Genomic DNA, 22,944 nt, shown 5'->3' with positions numbered 1-22,944 from the left:
GCACTGAGCGAGAAAGGGAAAGGTGTCCTGTGGCTCATCTCCATCTTTCGGCTGCTCTCAGTGTAGCTGGAAGCCCCCTTCTGCTCCCTTGGCATCAGCTCCTTTGAAGCTCTGAGGCTGCCAGAACCTTCCAGAGGGAGGATGGAAGCTCCTTTCACCTTCTGCCTGCTGTTCCCCATTGTGGGGGCCTCGCACACACATTCAGCAGGCCCCATGACTTTATAGTCCTTGCTGCGTCACCCTGCAGAGGATAGTTGGTGGCCCTGTCTTGATCTTCTCCTCCTGAGGGCCATGAAGAGGTCCTCCTGGCTCCCTTCCGGCTCACCCCATGCTCACGATTCCCATAAGTGACAATGGTCCTCACCCCTGCCCAGAAATTCCATCATCCACTTCTTGTGCTCGCCTGTCAGCTGCTCCTAGATCCCTCTGCTCTCCTCTGGCCCTTGTCTTAAACCTTCCTTCCGGGGAAATCGCTGCCTGTCTCAGGTATGCTAATGTCACTCTGTTGTGGAGGAGCACATCCTCCACTTGAGAAGATGCTTGCCCAAGTACTTAGGACTGGAGTACCATGATGTCCACAATGTACTCTTGAGTGATTCAGCAAAAAGGAAATAAGAGAGAATGCAAATATGGCAAAATATTCATAATGGCTGAGTCTAGGTGGTAGGTGTGCAGGTGCTCATGTGCTGTTCTTTCAACTTTTCTGTGTATGTTACACATTGTGTGTTATGCAACAAAACCCAGGGAAACAGAAGAAGCCGCACTTTCCCTGTTTACTGAGAGTGAGACCACTGGTGTGACCACTTCAGTGTTTCCTGAATTTTCCCCTTCTTGTCCACCCCTACTACCGCCGCTCAGGTTCCGGCTCCTCATCCCGACTATGATCTGGCGCAGCGTCCTCCTCGGACTCCCTGCCCCAGGCTGCCCCATTCTCCATGAGGCTGCCAGGATGGGTCCAAACCCAGTCCTCGACCTTGACCCTCTGGCCACAGCCTGCTCCACCAGCTTTACCTCCCGCCACGGCCCCTTGCTACTAGATCACAGCTGATGCTCTGGGCCTTGTGCCTGACCACACCGTGTCACCTCCCCTCCTGCCGACCTTCCTCCGGCTACCTGGCAACGTCCTCTCCATCCTTCAGCTCTTGTGTCGCCTCTGTCAGGAGAGCATCTCTGGTCTTCTGTCCTGCCTTTTGCTCCCCGCCCCTCCCTATCCCTCCACCTCCCTGTGGGTCTGCACACATCTCCCCTTTGCCAACCTGGGTGCCCGGGTCTCGATCACGTATGTGACACCAGCACCTCACCCAGACAATGCCACATGTTCAACAGACAGGTGGTTTTTACATGAATCAATGAACGAATGAGTGAGCGATGCTCCAAGGTAGGGAAGCAGGAAAGCCTCCTGATTTGCATACATGCACATTACCGTGGAAGAATCGTTATGCTCCTGATTCACACATTGCTCGCTTAACACTTACTGAGGGACTATCATGGATCTACTAGTCATATGATCCCCTTTTGGACCCGAGTCCTGCTTCATTCATTCATTCATTCATTCCCCATGAGGGCCCCACTGAGGCCATGAGCTTGGACATGCACAGGAGCCACCAGTCACTCAGCTCTGCTGGAGTGTCCCTGGAGTGAAGGGGTGGGAAATAAGGTTGGGCAGGTAGGTTGAGGTCACGAGGGCCTTGAAAACCAGGATAAGATGTTTAGCTTCTGTGAGCGTGGGTGTCATGGAAGGTTTCCAGTTAGCAGGTGAGCTGGTCAGGAGTGCTTCCAGAAGCTTACTCCAGCAGCGGTGTGCAGGATGAATTTGTATATTTAACTTGTCCCCCTAATAGTGCAAAACCCCTAAGAGCTCTGCTGACCTCATTTTGCACAGGGCTTGGCTCAAAAACGTGCACATAGCAAATACTTAATGCATTTCTTTAATTGTAATTGAACTGAATCTAAGGACCCGTCTGTGCACACCAGCAAAAACACAAATGTCTGTATCTCTTGCAGTAAGGTATCCATTCCGTCCATTCCCTTTAACTGAAAACCCTCTAGGGCAGAATCTTCTCTAGCTACACTTCTCCGTGCCTTGGCTCCCCACTATTGCAAATCCTCAACATTTCATTCCTGGGTCACTGTGATAGACTTCTGACCGGTTTTATTCCCGTGAGCTCTCTCCACTGTAAACGACCCTGGTGGGACAACCCTGCTCAAGAACCTACCATGGCTCCCTCTGTTCTGCTGGCATTTAAGATCTTCCATGACCATGCCATACTTCAACCCTCTCTACCTCTCATTCCTTGTCCACATGCCTCCCCCTCTCCAGCCAGACTCTGTCTCCTCTCCAATTGCCTTTTCGATCCTCCTTCCAGACCTCTGCTCATCCTGCCACCCCAACCTGCTCCTTTCCTCACAGCTCTTCTGAACCACAGCTCAAGCAAGGCCCAGCTTTGCCAGCAGTGTGAATAGTGCGAAGATTCAGAAAAACCTGGGTTCACAGTCTAGCTTTCTGTGGGACTCACTGTGCGAACTGAGACACACTATGCATTCCCTTGGGATCTCAGTGTTCTCATCTATAAAATGGGACCAAGAGTAATGTCTATTTATTATTAGAACTTACTATTAGCGAAGAACTGATAAGAGGATAGATGTGCCAGGCCCTGTGCTGGGTAAATGGTGACGTTCTTTTCTTCTCTGACTTTCTGGAACCCTCGGAAATAAATCCTGCTGGTCAGATGCTAGTATGGAAAGGAAGTTATATTTTGAGGGAGTGTGTATGAAGAAGTATCAGACACTGCTGGGCTTTTGTAATTACTCCCTCTGCAACCATCAAATACCAGCATTTTTGCCCTCACTTTACAGATGAGGACACTCAGACTGAGAACAGGAAACAATCTGGGATCATACCGCTCTGAGCTGACACTACTGTTCGAGAAATAACCACAGAAGTGTTCCTAGGAATTTACTATGTTCCCAGTACGATGCTGGGCGCGTTGCTGTCCCATTTAGTGCTTTCCCCCAAGACGCCGCTACTGTAAGAGCAAATAAGGGCTGTGCCCGAAGTCTTGCAAACAGCAGGTGGCAGGGCTGGGATTCCTGCTGGGGTCCGTATGACCTCCAGCTCTGCCCTCAGCTACTCTGCCGTGGCTGTGCTACCGAGGCCAGAGTTGTCTGAACCTGGACAGCAGCCCTGTGAGGCCCAGACTTGGGCCCCAGCCCGAGCCTGGGGTCACAGCGACCACTGCTGATCACAAGGGCCTCCAGGTGAAGTGGGCAGGGCCAGCCACTGGCTGAGTGGCCCAGCGACGATGCTGGTGACGACTCACCCGAATGGCCAGCAAGCAGTGACTTTGTCAGCCGTGACACTTACCCGATGGTGCAACCAGCATCAGCCTCGATGGTCCAGATGCAGTTGAGATTGTGTTCATAGGGAGCCGGATACCCGGGTGATAGCACCTGCCCCGACACTTCTCCTTTCACTGTCCCTCCACACTCAGCTGCAAGAAATCCCAAAAAAGTGAGCTTTATGGGGTGGCCTGCATGGCCAGTGGTGACTCAGTGGCTCCTCTTGTCAGTGTGCCCAAGCCCTTCTTGTTCCCTTCAGGTAACTGAGCACAGCACACAGAAAGGCCCCCGGATGGAACTTGTATCCACAATCTACAAAGAACCCCTACAACTTAACAATGAAAAGGTAAACAGCCCAATTAAACAATGGGCAAAGCATCTGAACAGACATTTCTTCAAAGAAGGTATGCAAATGGCCAGCGAGCACACGAAAAGCTGCTCAACGTCATTAGTCATCAGGGAAATGCAAATGAAAACCACAGTGAGACACGCCTCATGTCCACAAGGATCGCTGCAGTCAAAAAGCCAGACAGGAAAGTCGGTGAGGATGTGGAGAAACTGGGACCCGTACACATGTGCTGGTAGGAAGGCAACAGGGGGCAGCTGCTTTGGGAAACGGGTTCATAGTTCCTCAAAATGTTGCACGTAGTCACCATAGGACCGTGCAATTCCACGAGCAGCACAGACCCAGGAGAATGAAAGCATACGTTCACACAAAAATGCTCACAGCAGTATGATGCATAATAGCCCAAAGATGGAAACAACCCAATGTCCATCAGCCGATGGATGGGTAGACAAATATGGTGTAATCCATACAACGGAATAGTATTTGATCATAAAAAAGGGTGAAGGACTTGTACCTGCTACAACAGGCATGAACTTGAAAACATGAGGCTAAGTTAAACAAGTCACACTCAAAAGGCCACGTATTATATGATTCGGTTTATATAAAATGTCTAGGCCAGAACAATCTATAGAGGCAGAAAGGACAGTGGAGGTAGCCACGGCCTGGAGGGAGTGGGCAGGTGGGAGGGATTGCTAATGGGTGCAGGGCTTCTTTCGGGTGGACAAGATGTTCAAAAATCCCATTGGTGACAGTTGCAACGCCCTGGGAATAAACCAAAAAGCCCTGAATTGTACATTTTAAAGGGGTGAAGCGTAAGGGACGTGAACTGTATCTCAATAAAGCCATTTTTACAAAGGTCCCTGGGTGGATGGCTGACAGCCTACTCCGCGCCCAAACTCCTCGAAGCCTCCCTGGCCATGTGCAGACACTTGAACCTGTGTCTTCAGCCACGGGGCCTGTATGGGGTGCCAGGGATGCGGAGGCAAGCGAGACACTGCATCCTTCCTCCCGAGAGCTAACGGTCTAGAGGAGGAGACAGCCACCGCGGGTCCCAACAGAGGCGCACTGGTGGTGGGTGACAGCTCAGAGGAGAAGTGACGACTTCCCCTCACACGGGGTAGGGGAGTCGTGAAGGAGGAGCAGGAGTGGACCGGGCTGGCTGGGTGGTAGGGCTGGTGTAGGGGGCACAGCAGGAGAGAGGGGAAAGGGCAGATGTCCTGGCAGTGGGCAACAGCGTGGTGGACGGAGGCCAGGGGAGGAGACGGGGGCGAGAGACAGGGCTGTGAAGTGGCGCAGCATCGGACGTCCAAGGGCGCCGTGCATGAGGCTAGTGTCTATGTACTCTGTTGGGGAAGAACTGGTCACCTTATATGCTAGTGAACTTTACATGCTCTGGGAGCAGCCTTAAGGGCACGGAGGGATGGAAAAGGAGGAACTGGAGGCAGGGGAACAGTGCAGAGGTCTACACGCCCCGTTGGAGCACCTAGTCACCCAGGTCAGAAGCTGCTGATTCTCTGGCCTTCGTCCTCCCCATGTCTGATCTGCCTCCGAGACCCAGACCCTGAACCTCTGGGGCGTCTGTTACATCGATGCCCCTCAGCCCCATTGCTAGAGTCTTGGCCTAGGCCCTGGCCATCTCTAGGGCGGCACAGTTGCCCACTCTCCCCCCAGCAGTGCCACGAGATGGATCTTTCTAGAATGCAAACTGACTGCGTCACTGCTTGCTTCAAACCTTCCTTCCTGGAATGAAGTCCAAGCCCCAGAGGGGCTCCCTCTGGCCTCTTGGGCCCCTTCCTGACAGCCCTCGGTCCAGTCAAGCCTCATGAATGCTATGAGCCAGGAACACGAGGCCTCTTCATGTGTCCACATGGACTGACAGCCTGAAAACATCTTCCCTGGGGAACCTTTAATGGCCTCTCCCCTCCCAGGTAGAGTTGCTGCTGTCCTCCCTTGTGTCTCTGTTATAACATGAGCAGGTTTTTATCACAACACATGTACCGTGTGGCAGGCATGTCAGTCTCCTTCACAAGACTCCAAACGCCTTGGCAGCAGGGACCTCGTCCTACTCCTATTTGCACACCCAGTGCCGCTGTAGTGCCTGGCACGTCACAGACGTTTTAGTAAGTGTTTACTGAATGGGGAGATACATGGAGGATCAGATGAATAAGTGACACTTACTGCTTCCCAGGAAAATTACTATGAGGGTCTGAGTCAAGGGAGCATGAGTGAAACTGAAGAGCAGGAGATTTATTGTGGAGTTTTTTAGGAAAGGGGATGATTGAGCAAAATCCTTAGAAGAAACTGAAGAAGACGGGATCGAGGTCACAGGTAGAAGATTGGCCTTCACCTTCGTTAAGCATCTCAAGAGCCCCATGGCTTCACAGGGGAGCACAATGGCAGGGTTAGGAGGCACTCTCCTGAGACCGGATCCTTTGCTCCCGCCTTGTCATGAGTCCCCTCAGTGTGCTTTTGGGACAGGAGGTGCTTGAAGGACTCAGGGCTGAATGGGCCACGTTGAAGAGTGGGTGTGGGCAAGAGGACGGGCCATGAGCTGGGGGAAGGAAGCCTATCTGGCCCCACAAATAATGGTGGTAGTGGAGAGGTGGCAGAACATTATCCGTGCCGTTGGCTAGAGCTTTCTTCCATATTCCAGATGGAGAAGCCCCTCCTGCTTCCCTAAAGGTGAGTGTTTGGAGGCAGCATGGCAGGGGAGGGCTCTTCTTTACAGACACTACTGTTCCTTTCCTCCCGGACCTAACATCTAGGGGCTGGCACGTGGGTGGTAGGAGCCCAGAGGCCAGCAAGGTGCAGATGCATTGATAAGACCAGAAGACTCTACTCTTTCTGCTCTTTGCCCTTCTTCCCATCCTTAGAGTCTTGGCTGCTTTAATTGGGCTGCAGTGTCCACTCATCAATGAAGAAAGCCTTGGGTTATTTTAAGGTACAGTGGTCACTCCTGCTAGACTGTGATAAAGTCCACCACAACATGACATATGTAAAAATATACACCTGCCACCCCAGATACACAGCTTCACTCCTCTATGTGGGGCCTGAGGGAGTCTCAGTGGGGAAAAGCCCCAAGGTTCAAAATATAAGTACCCTTACTAGCACTGCTTGAGTGGATCCGCTAAGTTCAGCCCAACTGGCACATTTGATATTCAAAAGAACCTCACAGTGAATCCTTCCTGCAAAGGAGGTAACTGTCTTGTAACGTGAATCATCTCCTTCCTATTTCACTTGCTCTAGCTTGCCTGTGGTATTACACTGTCGTCTGTTTACGCATGTGTCCCCCTTGCTGGCCTGGGATCTGCCCTTGTCAGGGTTCCTAGTGCCCCGCATAGGGCCTGACACATGAATGAAAGCAGGGGATAAAAACAGGGATGCAGGGAGAAAGGGATGGGGCATGCCTGCAGACTGAGCCGATCTTAAGCTCAGAGGGTGGGGAAGTCTCTATAGGCTACTTAGAGGTCGCCATGCTGGTTTGTCCACTGTCAGGCTTAAAATCCTCTCCTTCAGGCCCTCTGTTCTGTAACAGTGTTGAAGATCCTGTTAACATGGAGCTGTCTAGGGGAAAAGAATATTGGCCATTACCACTGCCCATCATGCTGGTTCACCCCTCCAGCCCTCACACATGCTCAGGCTAGAAGCCCAGCCCCCATCCTCCCCTCCTGCTGGTAAATTCTTACCCTTCCTTTCCTCATATTTCCCCAACACTTTGCCCATAAGTCTTTGCATGGTGCTTATCTTGTATTATAATTATCTGTTTATGTGTCTATTTGCCTTGCTAGGCTATAGGCTCCCCAAGGGCAGGGAAAAATGCTTTATTCTTTCTTTTTTGTATTTCTCTGCTTCTGCACATACCCAAACATATAACTGCACCAATTCTGGTGTGTGGCGCTTGGTAGGTACTTAAATGTTTTCCCAGTGGATGTTTTGTTCTTACAAGATTAGCTGGTGCTGTACAGCAAACATGCTGAGGTTGTGGCACCAGGGGAAGGGGATGGAGGGAAAGGCCTGGTGTTTGGCGATGGGGAAGCAGGACAAAGTAGGGTGGTGGGAATCTTAACCTCCCCAGCAGGGAGGGTAAGAGATGCAGTGAGGTGGGTGGTGAGAGAGGAGAAGGCCAGACCGACGGAATGACAGGTTCTGCCTACTTCATACTCCTGCCTTGGACCAGGCTTCTCTCATCCTATGACACAGGGAGAGAGCTTAGAGAGAGCCTCTGCTGACATTCTGGAAACACCGCAGGCTTAAGAAGGTGCTGGTTCATTATTATATTCTTTCTCAAGAATGAGAGAGATGCTAGCTCATTATCTTACTCTTTCTTCCAACTTCCCCCAGAAAAGGGGGCATAAACCCCATTTTGCCTATGGGGACACTGAGGCCCAGAGGGAGTCGGAGGCTTGTTTGAGTCTGGGGGCTGCAGGAACCTTTGGAAGCCAGGCAAATGCTCCACCTCTTCCTACTTGACGCTCCTCCCTCTTCTCTGTCACCAGCACTACAGTTCTGAGGGCATGACCTGGCTGTGGTCCCACCTGGCTCAACACGTGACAGCGGCAAGCCCCCTGCCTGAGCGTGCCGCCACACGGGCCTACTGAGGTGTGCAAGCGAGGGAACCGAGAAGGGGCGCAGGGCGAGGGTTGGCTCCTGTGAATGGCGGCGCTCAGTCCAGTTAGGCAGCCCCACGTGCTGGAGCGTGGGGTCCAACGGGAGAGCCTTCTCGAGACCAGAGCGGGGAGCCTGGGACTGGGGGGGGGCCCGAGTGGTCACTCGAAGAGCAAGAGGCCTCCTACCGACACAGGTGGGGAGAGGCCGGTCCCAGGTCCTGCGCTCCCCACTCAGGCACAGCAGCTCCTCACTGCCCCGCAGGCTGTATCCAGGGTCACAGCTGAAGGACACAGAGCTTCCTGCAAAATGGCCTCCATCCTGAACCTTGTAGCCAAACTGGGGAGTTCCTGGATCCTCACACTTGATGAGTTCAAAACCTGCCGAAGAGAGGAGAGAGAGGGTAAGCAAGACCCGGCGTGGCAGGAGCCGCACGCCCTTTCCTCCCTCAGTGTGAAGCCCATGTCCTCACGGAAGCCACCAGGCACGTGCTCCTGGCTTCCGCCGGTCTCACTGCTCGGGGGGGCCCCACGTGGCTGTGCTCAGGAGAGGTGCAGCGTGCAGGATTCGCTCCCGGCTGCGGCGTGGAAATGGCTTCAGCTCTTTCTCCCAGGACAGCTTTTAATAGTTTTCAGACACAGGGTCTGGGTTTTCTATTTCCTTTGTTTGACCCCCCAGAGCATTTTGTTAGCAGGGCTGCTCTTTCCATTTGGCTCGCTGAGACATTCTGATGGGATCGTGTAATAGGGAAATGTCACTTCAAATGCATGTTTCAAAGTTCAATTACGTCCTGTTTAAATACAGTCTATTGAGAAAGTCTGGAGAAGGCTTACGCAGAACGTCTTCACAGAGCACCTGCTATAGGGTGCTTCATGTTTCTTATCCACAGCGGTCTTGTAGGGAGGGGTAATGACCGAGAACACTGTCTGGTTCAATAAATGGTTCCAAAGTCACACATTCTCAGACGATGGAGATGGAACTCGCATGCCACTTTATTCAATCCTCTTCCCATGATGGGCCTGCTGTACCAGGCATAGACGCTTAGGCCAGATGGCCTAGAGCCCAGGCAAGAGGAATCTTGGGTGGATTCACTGGTTTTCTAACAGCTTTATTGAGATAGAATTCACATACCGAACACTTGCCCATCTGAAGCATTTGATGCACTGTCTTTTAGTATATTCGCAGAGGTGTGCAACTATCTTCACAATCAACCTTAGGGTCTTTTCATCACTTCTAGAGAAACCCTATACACACACCCCCTTGCCCTTGGCCACCAAAATTTCCTCTCTGTCTCTATGGATGTGCCTACTCCGGACAGTTCATATAAATAGATCATATAACACATGGCCTTTGTGATTGGCTTCCTTCACTCAGCAGTGTTTTCAAGGCTCATCCATGGTGTTGCATGGATCAGCGCTTCATTCCTTTTTGACAGCTGAATAACATTCCATTGTACAGATGGGTACATCACATTTTGTTTAGCCATTTATCAGCTGATGGATACCCATTGGATTTTAAAATAACCTAGAAAAGCACATTTCTTGGCATCTCCTGGGCAAGTACAGGAGCTCAAATCAACGAACACAAGGGCCGTGAAGCCCAGGTGTGGAGATGTAATCCCAAGTACCCCGGGGCTGCTTTCCGTTTTTGAAATCTTGGGAGTAAAAGTCAAACTAAAACCACGAAAAAGGGAAAGAATCAAGACTGAAGTCTTTAGGGAGTAGTGCAAAAGAACATAATTACACATTAGCATTTGCATGTTTTACATCTGGCTGTAGCTGAACCTTATTTTATAAATGCTGTGATTAGGAAAGGCTTTGGTTGCTTTAGTTAAAAGCCTCAGTGTTTATATTTTGGAAGTATTAGTGAGTAACAGGTATGCGTGACTCTCAGTTAACCATAGATGTAAACCTTAGAGCGGATACCAAGTGGCTGCTTACCCAGAGCACAGGCACAAGATCTCAGAGGAAACAGTCCGCTCAGCATGCACCAGTCAGAGAAAACCGAACCTCTTAAATGAGGGGTGACGTCCCAGAGCCCGACCTCCCTGTTTGGGGGACCAGGGAAAGCTTGACTTCATCGTCCACTCTGACTCAAGAAGGACTTACTGGAAAATTGCAGCTCAAAGCCCTTGCTGGTGTTCTCAGCGTCAGTGATGAAATCAAGCCACAGACTGCTGGATGTGCTGTTCAAAGTCACCCCCATCATCTCCGAACGGCTGAACACCCCCAGCAAACGGGCGGAGTTGTTGTTGCCGTCGTAGACCTGGATGTACGAGAGACCCCCGACCCGATGTCAGCATGGCCTTATTTTGAACAACAGCTTTTCATCCCATAGCCTACACTCCCAGACTTTAGCACCAGTGCTGACTGCTGGAGGGGCCGTGAGCATCAGACGCAGGGAAGATGGCACAGGGAGCCAGCAACGAAGAGAGTGATCAGCCCCTCCTGTCTCTACTTGGTGCCATTCTGTGCCCAGCCCATCTCAGTGTGAATCCAGTCTCTAGGAACTGCTTGTTGTTCTAACCTTTCCAGTGGAGCTCTGCTCTGTCCCCCAACCCCCAGATGGCACCAGCTTACTCTTCAGCAGCCCGGGGAGGCCAGGATGGGGCCGCCTGAAGGCCCAAGCCATCTGTCTCTGCGGACAGGCATACTGAAAGCATTCGACAGCTCTGCATTGCTAAACAGTCCTGTCCTTCCAGATGAGACAACTGTCCTTCTGCCTAACTCCACCCCACTGTGGCAGTGGCCTGTCTTGACTACTCTTCTAGACATGGCCCCCGGGATCCAGCAGCACAGAGTAAAAATGACCAGCATGTCATGGCGCCTTTCCTTTCCCCAAGCTCAGCCTCTGCCCTTTCCCTCCTAAAATGAGGGCTCCAGCAAGAGCCTGCTGGGCTTGCCAGGGGTGGAATCGTGCGGCATCTGGCTTCCCCGACGCCCATCTGTCCCCTGAACTTCTGAGCACTAGCAAAGACAACAATCACCAGAATAATGAACTGGCTCCCCAGGTTCTGAGGTTGCTGCTCCTTTCCAGATAATTGTACAAATAACAACAGAAGTTGTGATTGAGTGAAGGACCCCCCTAGTGCTCTGGTAAATATCAAAGATGGGATCTATGGGTGGGTGATGAATATTTGTGCATGGCGCACGATGTGGTGCCAGCTGTCAGCAAATTGGAACAATATTTCCATTCTACTATTTATGAAGCAAAACTTTCTAAAAGAAGCCATCCTTCAAGCTAACAGTGCTGTATATTACAGAGACTTGCTCAGGCTCCTGGGAGCCTCAAGTCTGTTTCCAGATTCCATGTACCACATCACTGATAGATTGAGAGAATTCTGGAGTTCCAACAGACAGAGAGATGACACCAGTTCAAAGAGTTTAGCCCACTGGGGCATCCAAGTTGCTAAATAAAAATATTTGTACCCATGAACGCATATTGAAATGAACTGATCAAGGCATTAATCGTCAACACTTGCTGACATCACAATAGGAGAAACATAAGAGAAACAACCAGATATCATGAATACCACTACTTACAGAGTCATTTTGTTAAAAAAAAAGAAAAAAAAGAATGAAGAAAAAAAAATGAAGCCTGAATTGTATCAAGTCACTGGATCCAATTTTGACTTACAGGAAATATAGAGGATGGAGGGATATATGAAATGATACTCTGGGAATATGCTTGGCAAAACCCAGAATATGAAAAATTCCACTGGGCAAGTTACCTGATTTCCTCAACAAATAAATTACAAGAGATGGAGGAAAAAAAAAAGATGGAGGCAGAAACCTATTGATTAAAAACCGTACGAGACAACCAATTCAATGTACGGGCCTTATCTGGACCCTGATTCAAAAAACTGTAAATTTAAAAAAATATTAGAACATTTATAAGATAATTGGAAACTTGAACATTCATTGGATATATGATGATGTCAAGAGATTTTTGTTAATTAATAAAAGTATAGTGGGAACAAGATTATTTCCTTAATTTCCAAGCATAATTCATTCTAACTCATTAAGGACAAAAATGTTCATAATGTGTCATTATGATAAAATATTCATTGCAGAAAACTTATAAAACAGAAGAGCACACAGAAGATAAAAACAACTTTCAGGACTCACAACGTTTTGGTGACTATCTTTCCAGGCTTTGTTCTATGTATGCTTTTCCTTATATATATTTATTTCTTTATTTTTTTATATAAAAACAAGATCCAACTATAAATACTATATTGTAACCTGATCTTTCACTTAATATAATGTGCACATTTTTTGAAGAATTAAATATTTTTCCCCAACGGCATTTAAATAACTTAAGGAATTTTCATCATAAAATTAAACCAACCCACACTATACTTACTCACACATCATTGTCCAGAATGTGTGCCCAGGCAGATAAGAGGCATTCAATAAAAGTATGATAATTAAATAAACCAACGTTTTCTTCTAGTACTTTTGTCTTTAAGTCCACCTGGAATTTATTTAGGCATATGATAGGAGATAAGAGTCTACTTTGTTCTCCTTGATTGATTAGCCATTTAACCAAACGCTATAAATATTCCATCTACCACCAATTTTAAATTCACCTTTATCACATATATATCACATTATATACATTTGGTTTTGTTTATCAACTTTCTATTCTATTCTATTTCTATTTGCTACCTATTTGTCTTTTCCTGTGCATGACCCACACCATTTTAGTTATCATAGCTTTATAATATACTTAAATATTTAATAGGGAAAGTCCTCTCTCATTTGTCCTTCTTTTAACTTAAAAAATTTATTCTCCCTTGTTTATTTTGCTAGATAAACTCAAGATGAACATCCTTAAATTAAAAAATAAAAGACACCTCCTGTTCCCCCTGCCAAGAAAAACCCCAAACAACTTGTGTAATTCTGACTGATTAACATCATAGGTATGGGTTAGTAAGAGAAAAAATCCATCTACATGATATTGAATCTTCTTACTCACTTTTTGGCATCTGACTCTATTTAATCAAGTTGTTTTGTATGTCTCTCAGTAAAATTCTGTATTTATTTTTGGGTATTTTTATATTTTTTATTGCAATTGGGAATTGGGCCGTTGTCTACATTTATTTTCTAACAGGATACTGCTTGTCTATAAGAATGCTTTGATGGTCCAGTTCCTCATTATATACTGGGATGGACTGGTCTCTGAGAAATCCAAGACAATCCATACACATCTGTTACACTGAACCTTCTTTCTTTCTTCTTGCTCTATTAGATGTTTTTATTTTTTTCATGTTTGTTGCAGTATAATTGACAAATAAAAATTGTATATAATTAAGGTGTACAACTTGATATTTTGATGCACATGTACCGTTACATCTGATATGACAGTTCAGTGATTTAAGAGTAACTACACTAACAGCTTTGTCCACACAGTTACAAACAATGCAAACATTCCCACGGATACTGCTACATGTCTGTTTGCACCCATGCTTGAGTTACTCTAGGGCATATGCCTCCAAAGGAGAAGCTGGTTGCTGGGAAGGGGAATCCTCAACTTCGTTAGATATTGCCAGATTGCTGTCCAAAGAGTAATGCAAATTTAATCTCTCACTGACACTGTATGACAGCTTTCATTGTTTTGTATCTTTGCCAACACTTGGTATTTTCAGGCATTCTAGTTTTTCCCAATTTGATGGGTGTGAAATGGTATCTTGTTTTAATTTGTATGTCTTTGGTTATCACTGAGGTTGAGCATCTTTTCATGTGTTTATCCATAATTCTACTTTCCTCTTATGTGAATTTCTTGTTCATATCCTTTGTTTATCCATGAATATGAAACCTCCCTGCATTTCGGTTTTATGTCCTTCAAAATAAAATTTCATAGTTTTTCCGCTAAAGATTATGCACATTTTTAAGACTTATTCCTAGGTGTTTTATAGGTTTCGCTTCTATTATGAATGAGATCTTTTTTTTTTTTCTGATTATGTTTTAGTTGGTTGTAGACACATCAGCCACTTTGCTGAATTGTCTTATTGTTTCTGTTGGTTAATCCGTCAATTCTTCTGTATTTTCTAAATAGAAGAGACAATTTTATATATTCCTCTCTAATTTTTATAGTTTCTTTCTTCTTTCTTTGATCTGATTGTAATGGCTTGGATCTGCAGCAAAATGTTGAATACTACTGTGATAGCACAACTCTGGTCTTGCTCCCGACTGTACTGGGAACCTTAGGAAGTTCTGTTACTAAGAATAATGTTTGCTATAGGTGTTGGTAGGAGCTTTTTATCAGATTAATAAAGTTCTCTTCGTAGTTTTGAGATATCTTAAAATCATGAATGAGTACTGAATCTCATCATGTGATGTTTTGGGGTGTACTGGGAGGATTACGTATTTTTGGCTTCTAATCTGTTTACAGGGTATTAGGTTGAACCACGTGAAGTTGCCAATATGTGACCAGTTTTGACCTACAAAAATGTCAGTTTCATAGGGTTTGCTTACTGTGTAACACTGTGAGCTTTTCTAATATTGACACATCCTCACATTCCTGGAATCAATCCCGCTTGGTCATTTTTGCTTTCATACACAGCTAGATTCAATATGACATTGTATGTAGGGTGTTCAGATCTATGATCATATGTGACTGGTCTAACAGTTTGTTCTTCTATGGCTCTTATTCAGTCTGCTATCAATATTTCTACTTGCCTCATTTAAATAAAATGAGTGAGGAGATAGATGCCAATTTTTCTCTTTTCTGAGTCAGTTTGATTATTGCAGTATTAATTATCCTTGAATTTTTGTTAGTTTACTTGTAAAATACTCTATGCCTGCGGCCCTTGAGACAGGATGGGGGGGAGGTCAAAATTTTTAAGTATTGGTTTATTCAGATTTTTATCTTTTCTTGATGTTAGTACTTTTTAATCTGTCAAAATGTCCATTTCAGATTTCTTAGCTTATACTTGTTCCTAAATATTTTCTGTTAGTTTCATAATCTCTACCTCATCTCTAACTATGATCCTTTTTCCATTCCTAAAATTATATATCAGTGGCTTCTTTATTCCTTGATCAGTCCTGCAAAATTTGTGATTTTTATTAGCTATTTTCCAAGGAACCAGTTGGTTTTATTGACAATTTCTATTGCTTTTTGGTTGTATTTTTTTCAGTCATTTTTGACTTTACCTTTAAAAAAGGCTCTTTCTCCTACTTCCTTTGGATTTATTGTTATATAATTCACACTACCCAACTCCTTATTTATTTTTAACCTAGGTGATGAATCAGAGACTCACAGAGGTATATTGAAATCTTCCACCATGACTGCAACTTTATTAAAAAATTTTTTTTTACATTTCTAGCAGTTTTTATTTAATTTATTCATGCTATGTTATCTGGCACATAAAATTTGACTGTAGATTGATTGTACATTTTATTAACATAAAAGAATCCTCTTTTTAATTTCCTTATGAGGTGTGAGAGAAGTTCTCAAAGTCATCTCATAATAAACTGGTTTCATTTTTCTGTGCTTTACCCTCTTCCGTTCATTGCCTCCGTCACATTTTTTAATTGGGTGATCATGTTTCTCATCTTTATTTAATCTTTCCTCATCTCAGATTGCTCTGTTTTCATTAATGCCTATTTTTGTGTCATAAATATAAGATTCTCCCAAATCCTGTTAAGAATACAAAGTAGGAGTTGCTTTTAAAGTTTTTCTTCTTTGTTGCTTACAGAGGGGAAATCAGCTCTGACTCTTCAGACAGGTCCGCTTCTTCTGATCTACGGACTATTTACACACGTTCAGTTAATTTTCTTGTTAGCATACCACTACAGAGGGAGCATAAAAGGGGAATGGAAATGCCCAGTGGTCTCTGGAGGGGAGTGGAGGAATTACACAAGAATAGGCCAGCGCAGGAGCTTTCCGGGCTCCTGGTGCTGAAGTGTGTGTGTGAGTGTGGTGCCTCTTTTCTTTCTTTCTTTTTTTTTTTCTTTTCTAATGTGCCTGACCACTCTTGTTTGGCACCAATCATAGCGTTGCCCTACTTCATCTGGCTTGCCAACAAAAGCCACATGAAGCCCAGAATGTCCCGCCGAGAGGGAACGGTGGCTCTGTGTGTTCTCTCAGACCTAGTACGCTTCCAGAGGAACCAGTGATGTGGACATCTGGTCCCTGCCAATGGGGCCATGGCGTGTCCTCCCTCCAGGCTCTGCTGCTCTGAGCTAGGTGGCCGGACATGCGTTTTTCCTTCTGGTCTCTAACACTTCATCCACAGTCAGGATTTCACTTCGCTTATGTGAATCATAGTTTGATTGGGCCATTTCTCAATCTGAACTCTTTTCTGGATATTCCATTTGGCAAAAATTCCTTTAAGTGATATGTGAATGGTACCCTTGCCTAATTTCCAGTGCTGAGGCCACAGTCCTCTGCTTTTACATCCTTTTAGTCATTTCAGTGGGGACTGGCAGAGGACGAAGTTATATATATATCCATGTGCTTCATTTGGCATCTTGAGCTGGAAGTCGTCTTTCCATTCTATTGCAATTTAAAGTCCCTTCCTGTCTTGCTGATATCAGGTCAAAATTTTGGTGGGGGCCAAAATAAAAGGAATCAGTTCTGGGAGAGAAGCTGAAGTGTGAGCAGGGATGCAGTTTAAGGAATTTTCAGTTATTAAAGGTAAGAAACAGATCAGGGGTCATAAACACAAGCAAAGAGTCATTTCATGGGTCAGAAATACAAGACTATAAAGTTTGAAGGGTTGGTCAGATGCAGAGAATACTGTATCTTGGGCAATAAATAAAGTGTGGAGGAGGTGACAGGTCTCCTTGGTCAGGAGCTCAGGTGTGCACTGGGGTTTCTTTGGAGGGACAAGAGAGTCCTGAGGATTAGGAATCCACCAGTGTTCTGGCAGGTGGGTAAATTCCAGGGGGGCGAGGGCAAGATATTCTTGGAGCTGACTACTGTTCTGGGCAGTTCCTGCACATGTTCCTGTCAAGGTAGACCAGAGTGACACGCTGGCCCAGCAGCGCCCGGCAGCTGACGTGGCTGCAAGGCTGTTCTGAATCCTATTTGGGAAACCATAACCGTGGGTTTCTCTTAGTTCTGAAACAGTTCTGTACCTGTTCATGTCCCAGGTTCTCCACCCTGAGGAGAAGACTTAGAACAGGAAGGGGTTCCAGGAAACCACCCTATCTCCCTGGGTGCCTTGCCCTCCCTTCCCCAGACCCTGTTCTGTAGAAGTTCTGGGGGTCCTGGGGTCCCGTGAGTGGCCTTTCAGCCAGGTCAGAGATACAGCCTTCTGAGGAGGACACTACGGAGGCCTGGACACAGGAGGAAGAGGGTCTTCTTCGACAAGAAGGCTGAGCCCAATATTAGAAGGCTGGGTGGTAGGGCCAGCTGGGCAGGGAAGTCTGGGAACATCCCCCTAAGATACAGGAATTCATTCCCATCTCTCCACAACCCTGCAGGACTACCTAGGGTCCTATCTCCTACACAAGTACTCCCTGAACTCTGACCTGGGTTTTACAGCCCATATCTCTCCCTTCTTACCCTGAATGCCTCAGAAAGTCTCTCTTCTGTCTTTTGAGCTGCTTACCTAATCCTGAGATAGCACCTGGACAGGACAGTTGGGTATGCACACCCGTTGACTATGTGTTAGGTGCTTCTCTGAATCTAGACCACCATGGGGAAGAGGCTCAGGCACCAGTCATTACTCCGTGTGACCTCTGGCAGCCAAGGAACCCTCTGGTCCTATCAGGCCAGACATAGAATTGCTGCTATATACTCCCTTCAAAACCTGAAACTTATAAGTTACGTTTCCAAAGCTCCTTTTTCTGCAGGGTTGACGACAGCCTTCATGCAAGAAGGGCTCTACATTCCATCAATTTCATCTGCAGCACTGGAGAGAGGAAGTCACTCTGGCCTTGTTGGGCCCAGTTGTATCCTCTGAGGCTCTGGTGTGGACGATGAACACATGGGTGGAGAGAGGCGAGGTCCAGGGGCTGCCTGAAGACATGGCCCTTGGAAATTATATAATCTTGTCTACTGCTCGCTTAAAAGGAGATTTTCTGTCTGGGGAGCTCAGAGGTTGCAAAGTAGAGCTTAAGAAGACAGTAATTAGGCCCTAATCCCCACTCGGCCACTTCGCATATTCTCTTCTATTTCAGGTATATCCAGTCCCAACCAGTCATCTCATGGGCTTAAGGATAACCAGGTAAGAGTGAGAAACACCTTCCAAATGTGTGCGCGCGCACATACACCCCAGAGAACACATACGCCGGAGAGTGAGCATAAAATGCACAGTACACTCATCATATCTAGAGAGAATCCTAAGGGATGGGGATTATTTAATTCTTTCTCTTTGGGTTTTTCAGAGTAGTGACCTCTGATTGTTTCTAATGTCAAGACTTCTCAGGCTGCAGGGAATAAAACTGTATTAGGATAAGCTAAAAAAGTTTCTTGGCATAGGATGAAAATGGACACACTCTGTGAGATTTTCCTTATAATCCATTTTAATAAGGCAGCTCTTGGATAAATTCTCCAGAGTCCATTCTTTGATCATACACCCACTCACACACTATATATTACTGGAGATACACATGAATCACCTACATACAAAGGCATGCAAATCACACGTGTGCTCAGTGTCATAACAATCCCCTTTCTATAATCAAGTCCCAACACCTCTTTGCCTGACATGTAACTTGAATCCACTTTCTTTAACCCCACTGCCACACATGGGCCATCACCATGGCACAATGAGCTACTAGTCTACCAAAACTTATACTCAAAACATCCCCAGGTGTACACACACATAAGATACACTGAGACACGTACGCATATACACAGGTCCCTTAAAAGAAGCCAGTACCTAGACTCAGATTCACACACATGTGGAAATGTAATAAAAGGATCTACGTCCATAAACACGTGTCTACACAAATGCACATGCATATTCTACCAGCTCTTCACTATCCAGCTTGATGGTCACAGTTCACGGCGAAAAACCTGATCCACTGGCCCCTCCAGCTGAATTTATGATTTATCACGTAGTCAGCCTGTTCTCTACCACACATGTATTTGAGAATAGTCAGCTCTGAAGCAAACTCGAAAGCCACATTCTTAGATCTTCACAGACCCTTCTCTTTCGGGTTCCTACCTTCTCCCAGATGAGTGAGGACAATACCCTGGAACTCAGGAGGGAAGATGAACGTTTGGGTCATTCCCACAGAAGTAAATGAGTAGGTGCTGAGTGCACTGCTGCCTACTGTCACTTACATCCTCTATGAGATCTATTGGTTTTACCTTGAGGACATCCCCTTCTGACAGTTCAAACGTGCTGGCTTTAAGCTGAATGCCTTTCCCCGGCTGGGTCTGGATGGAGTAGATGCATTCGTGGTTGTTATTGTAGTTCACAGGAAAGTTGGGGGACAGCAATGTGCCCTGAGTACCCATGACTGAATTCCCACACTCAGCTGGAAAGAGAATCACAATAATCACCGATTAACCCCCATCAGCTACCTCTAGAAAACAACTCACAGCGCTGGAGGACCTTACAAGGATGACACATTGTTTGCCTTTCCACTTGCCCAAATGCCTGGTTATCTGTCCATTCGTCTGCCTGTCTGTGGGACTGCTTATCAAAGTTTTCTAACATATCTGCCCACCTGTAGTTTTGCTCCGTTTCTTTATCTCTCTTGTTCTGTGTGTCTGTCTCTCTTCTGCAGGAATAGAAATGAACCCACCAGGCATCCTGTACTTTCTTAGTGGCCTGAGGCAGCCCTTCCCCACACCTGTTCGTCTAGTATCATAGCAACAGAATGACTGAGGAGGATGTCAGGGGCGGATGGAGGTGGTGAAGTGAGGAGAGACGAATCCTTTCAGTATCAGAGGCTAGAAACCCAGAGGGGTCAATGTTGAATAATTATTGCTAGCATCTTCCAAACTTCAGTCATTAGTCACAACCAAACCCATAAGGTAGGCATAATTATCATCCCTATTTTAAAAATAAAGAATCTGGTACTTAGCAGTTCAGATCAAGTCTCTCCATTTACCAAGATGAGGGGGCTGAGAATTCAACCCTCCTGGTCTTGGAATTTAAGGCCACTAAGGCTTTGGAGAAAGTTTTAGCATAGACCCACTGAAACCCTGTTTCATTCAACAGCTAATGAATTCACAGCCTCCTCTCGACATCTTTTTCTCCTCCTCCAGAATTAGTCCTTCTTTCCCCATTGTTCCCATACTTTTATTTATAGCAGTCATCACATTGTATTTCACCCATTTGTTAACATTTCTGTCTCTTTCGCTGTCGATCCTTTAGGGCTGGGTCCTAGTTCTCTCTCCCCAGCCCCCACCCAGTGCCTGGGCAGAGCGGGCATGAGCAGGTGAAAGGGGCGGGAGCTCAGTGGCAGGGCATGGATGAAGAGCCCCACAGCTGTCTCTCTAGGGTCTTTAATAGTTGTAAAGCCCCTCCCTGTGCTTCCCTGTATCAGAGCGTCTGTCCCCTTGCACTCTGACTGCTTGTTACTTGCCTGTAGTCCCCACAAAATGGGAGTTACTTGAGGGCTAGGGTCATGCTTAATGAATCTAAACTTCCAAGGCTTAGCCCAGATTGTCTGTAAAATAAATATTTGCAAAATGAGTGAATGAATGAATATGGAGGACACAGACCTCAGAAGATGTACAGTCCTAAAAATAATTAGGTTCCAGAAGGATGAAAATACAAGTCCAGATGGCAGGCACATTACTTGTCTGGACATATGGGGAATTGGGAGCACATCTTGAATCTTTGAGGTTGATGGTAGCAAGTCTGCTTTCTTCAAACCATCCCTCGGTGTCCCTATTCTAGGCACAGTCATTGGTGGAAGGTTGTCCCTGAGGTCAACCAATGGGCCACGCAGTTAACCCTAATTGTCCTAAGCCTGAAGTGTGCTAGGCCAAGGCAATGTAGATGGAGCTTGTGATTTAGGGACATTCAGAGTTGAAACTCTCGTGGTCTTAGTTATACCCTTGTGTGTTTTCTTGTCCCCAAGGCTGCTCCTTAGACCTTTGAAGACAGTGTCCGTGTCCCACAGGTCCTTACTCTTTCAATGGGCCCTACTCCCTGGGCTCTGGCCAGTTCAGGACAGGTTCACTTTCCTAGGAGTTTACATAAGCCATTCCTATGCACTGAATGTTCGTGGCCTCAGGCCAAATCCATATGTTGAAGCCCTAATCTTCAGTGTGATGGTATCCTCAGGAGGGCCCTTGGCAAGTGATTGGGGTTAGCGACCACACAAGCTGAGGAAATGATCAGAGCCCTCTCTCTGCCTTGTTAGGATGGCAAGAAGGCTGCCGTCTGCAGGCTAGGAGAGGAACTTCACTAGACACTGAATCTGCGGGCACCTTGATCTTGGACTGTTTGGGCTCCAGAACCATGAGAAATAAATATCTGGTGTTTAAGCCACCCATAGTATTTTCCTACAGCGGCCTGATCATTTGTCTTAGAGCCTTTCTGCAAAGTGTCCAAATGTGCATAATGAATATGCTGAGCTGGGGTATACGACTAAAGTGATAGTTGTGGACAGGCACCCTGTGGACATTTTCTGGGGGCCCGGAGACAAGGGCGGGGACTTGGGGAGGGAGTGCTAAGGGCTGTGCACCTGTATTACTCAGTCTTATCACATGGGCAGCACCCTGAAGCAGCTCTCCATTATTTCTGGAGTCACACACTATTCCCCTCCATCCAGGGAGAGGCATGGGGAGCAGTGGGATAAGCATGGACTTTGGAGTCAGACAGCTTAGTTATATCAACACTCTGAACTTCAGTCTCTTCATTTGCCTTCATCTGTGCAATAATAGCATCCACATAAGACTATAGAGAATAAATGCTTGGGATTTTATGATAAAACAAGTGAGCATGTGGGGAGCGGTTAGCATATAGTAGGCTCTCAACAAGTGTTATTCCTTCTCTCTTTCCCCATCTATCCCAGGTGAATCTACGCCGCTTCCTTGATTCCATCTGGAGCCCTAAGTGCCTGTGCTCTGCGGCTGGCAGAGAGCCTGAGAAGCTCCTTAGGAAGTGTGCATTAGCTGCCTGGTGTTCACAGCACACTCACTAGTCTGATGCCTCTTGCCCTCTGCCTAGTTCCTAAATTTGGCTTAAGCCAAATTAAGCATGGGCTTTGGCATGTTATTGGACACCTTCCCTGGCCTTGGCTTCCTGCACGATAGCTCTTAGGCCGCCGCTGCCCCAGCACGCCCGTCTCCTCTCCCCCATAGCCCGACACCTTGGTGAGGAGAGACACAGAGCTGGTAGCTTCAGATGGGGCCAATCCTTGGCTGATCACCAGGGCCTGACTCCCTGCCAGGGCCTTTGTCTTGGGCACCAGGGAAGGTACAGGAAGGTAGAGGGACATGATACTTGCTTCTGGGAGAGTTTCCAAAGTAAAAGGGATGATGAGCAGATGCACTAAAAAGCTAAACACAAGCATCAGTGGAAACAAATAAATGTTCCGGAGAAACAAACAGTCACATACACAGGAAAGTCCTGCCACTGACTGAGGCATCTGTGACTTCTGTCGTCCCCATCAGAGGAGGTCTCGTTAAGGGCAGGGGCTGTGTCTTATCCATCAGTCTGGGACTCTGGAGGCGGAGGGTTCACTCTTCTCCATCACACCGGGGCTCCCAAGGACAGGGCCATGTCTCCT

The 22,944-nt window shown here is 46.7% G+C and overlaps 1 protein-coding gene across 1 annotated transcript in view; it reads right to left on the bottom strand.

Moving 5' to 3' along the window:
• Positions 1-22,944, bottom strand: part of CSMD2 (CUB and Sushi multiple domains 2) — a 587,452-nt gene that overhangs the window by 169,261 nt on the left and 395,247 nt on the right. Inside the window, exons 22-25 of the mRNA XM_035019158.1 lie at positions 19,562-19,731; positions 10,399-10,555; positions 8,479-8,670; positions 3,365-3,491 (exon numbers count right to left, since the gene is read on the bottom strand). Of these exons, the coding sequence (XP_034875049.1) occupies positions 3,365-3,491; positions 8,479-8,670; positions 10,399-10,555; positions 19,562-19,731 (646 nt within the window). The remainder of the gene's footprint in view (positions 1-3,364; positions 3,492-8,478; positions 8,671-10,398; positions 10,556-19,561; positions 19,732-22,944) is intronic.

The sequence above is a fragment of the Mirounga leonina genome, unplaced genomic scaffold, assembly GCF_011800145.1.
Source record: "Mirounga leonina isolate KUSES-001 unplaced genomic scaffold, KU_Mleo_1.0 Mir_173, whole genome shotgun sequence".
Lineage (NCBI taxonomy): Eukaryota > Metazoa > Chordata > Mammalia > Carnivora > Phocidae > Mirounga > Mirounga leonina.
Note: the sequence above shows the minus strand (reverse complement) of the source record. Positions and strands in the feature narration are given on the sequence as shown.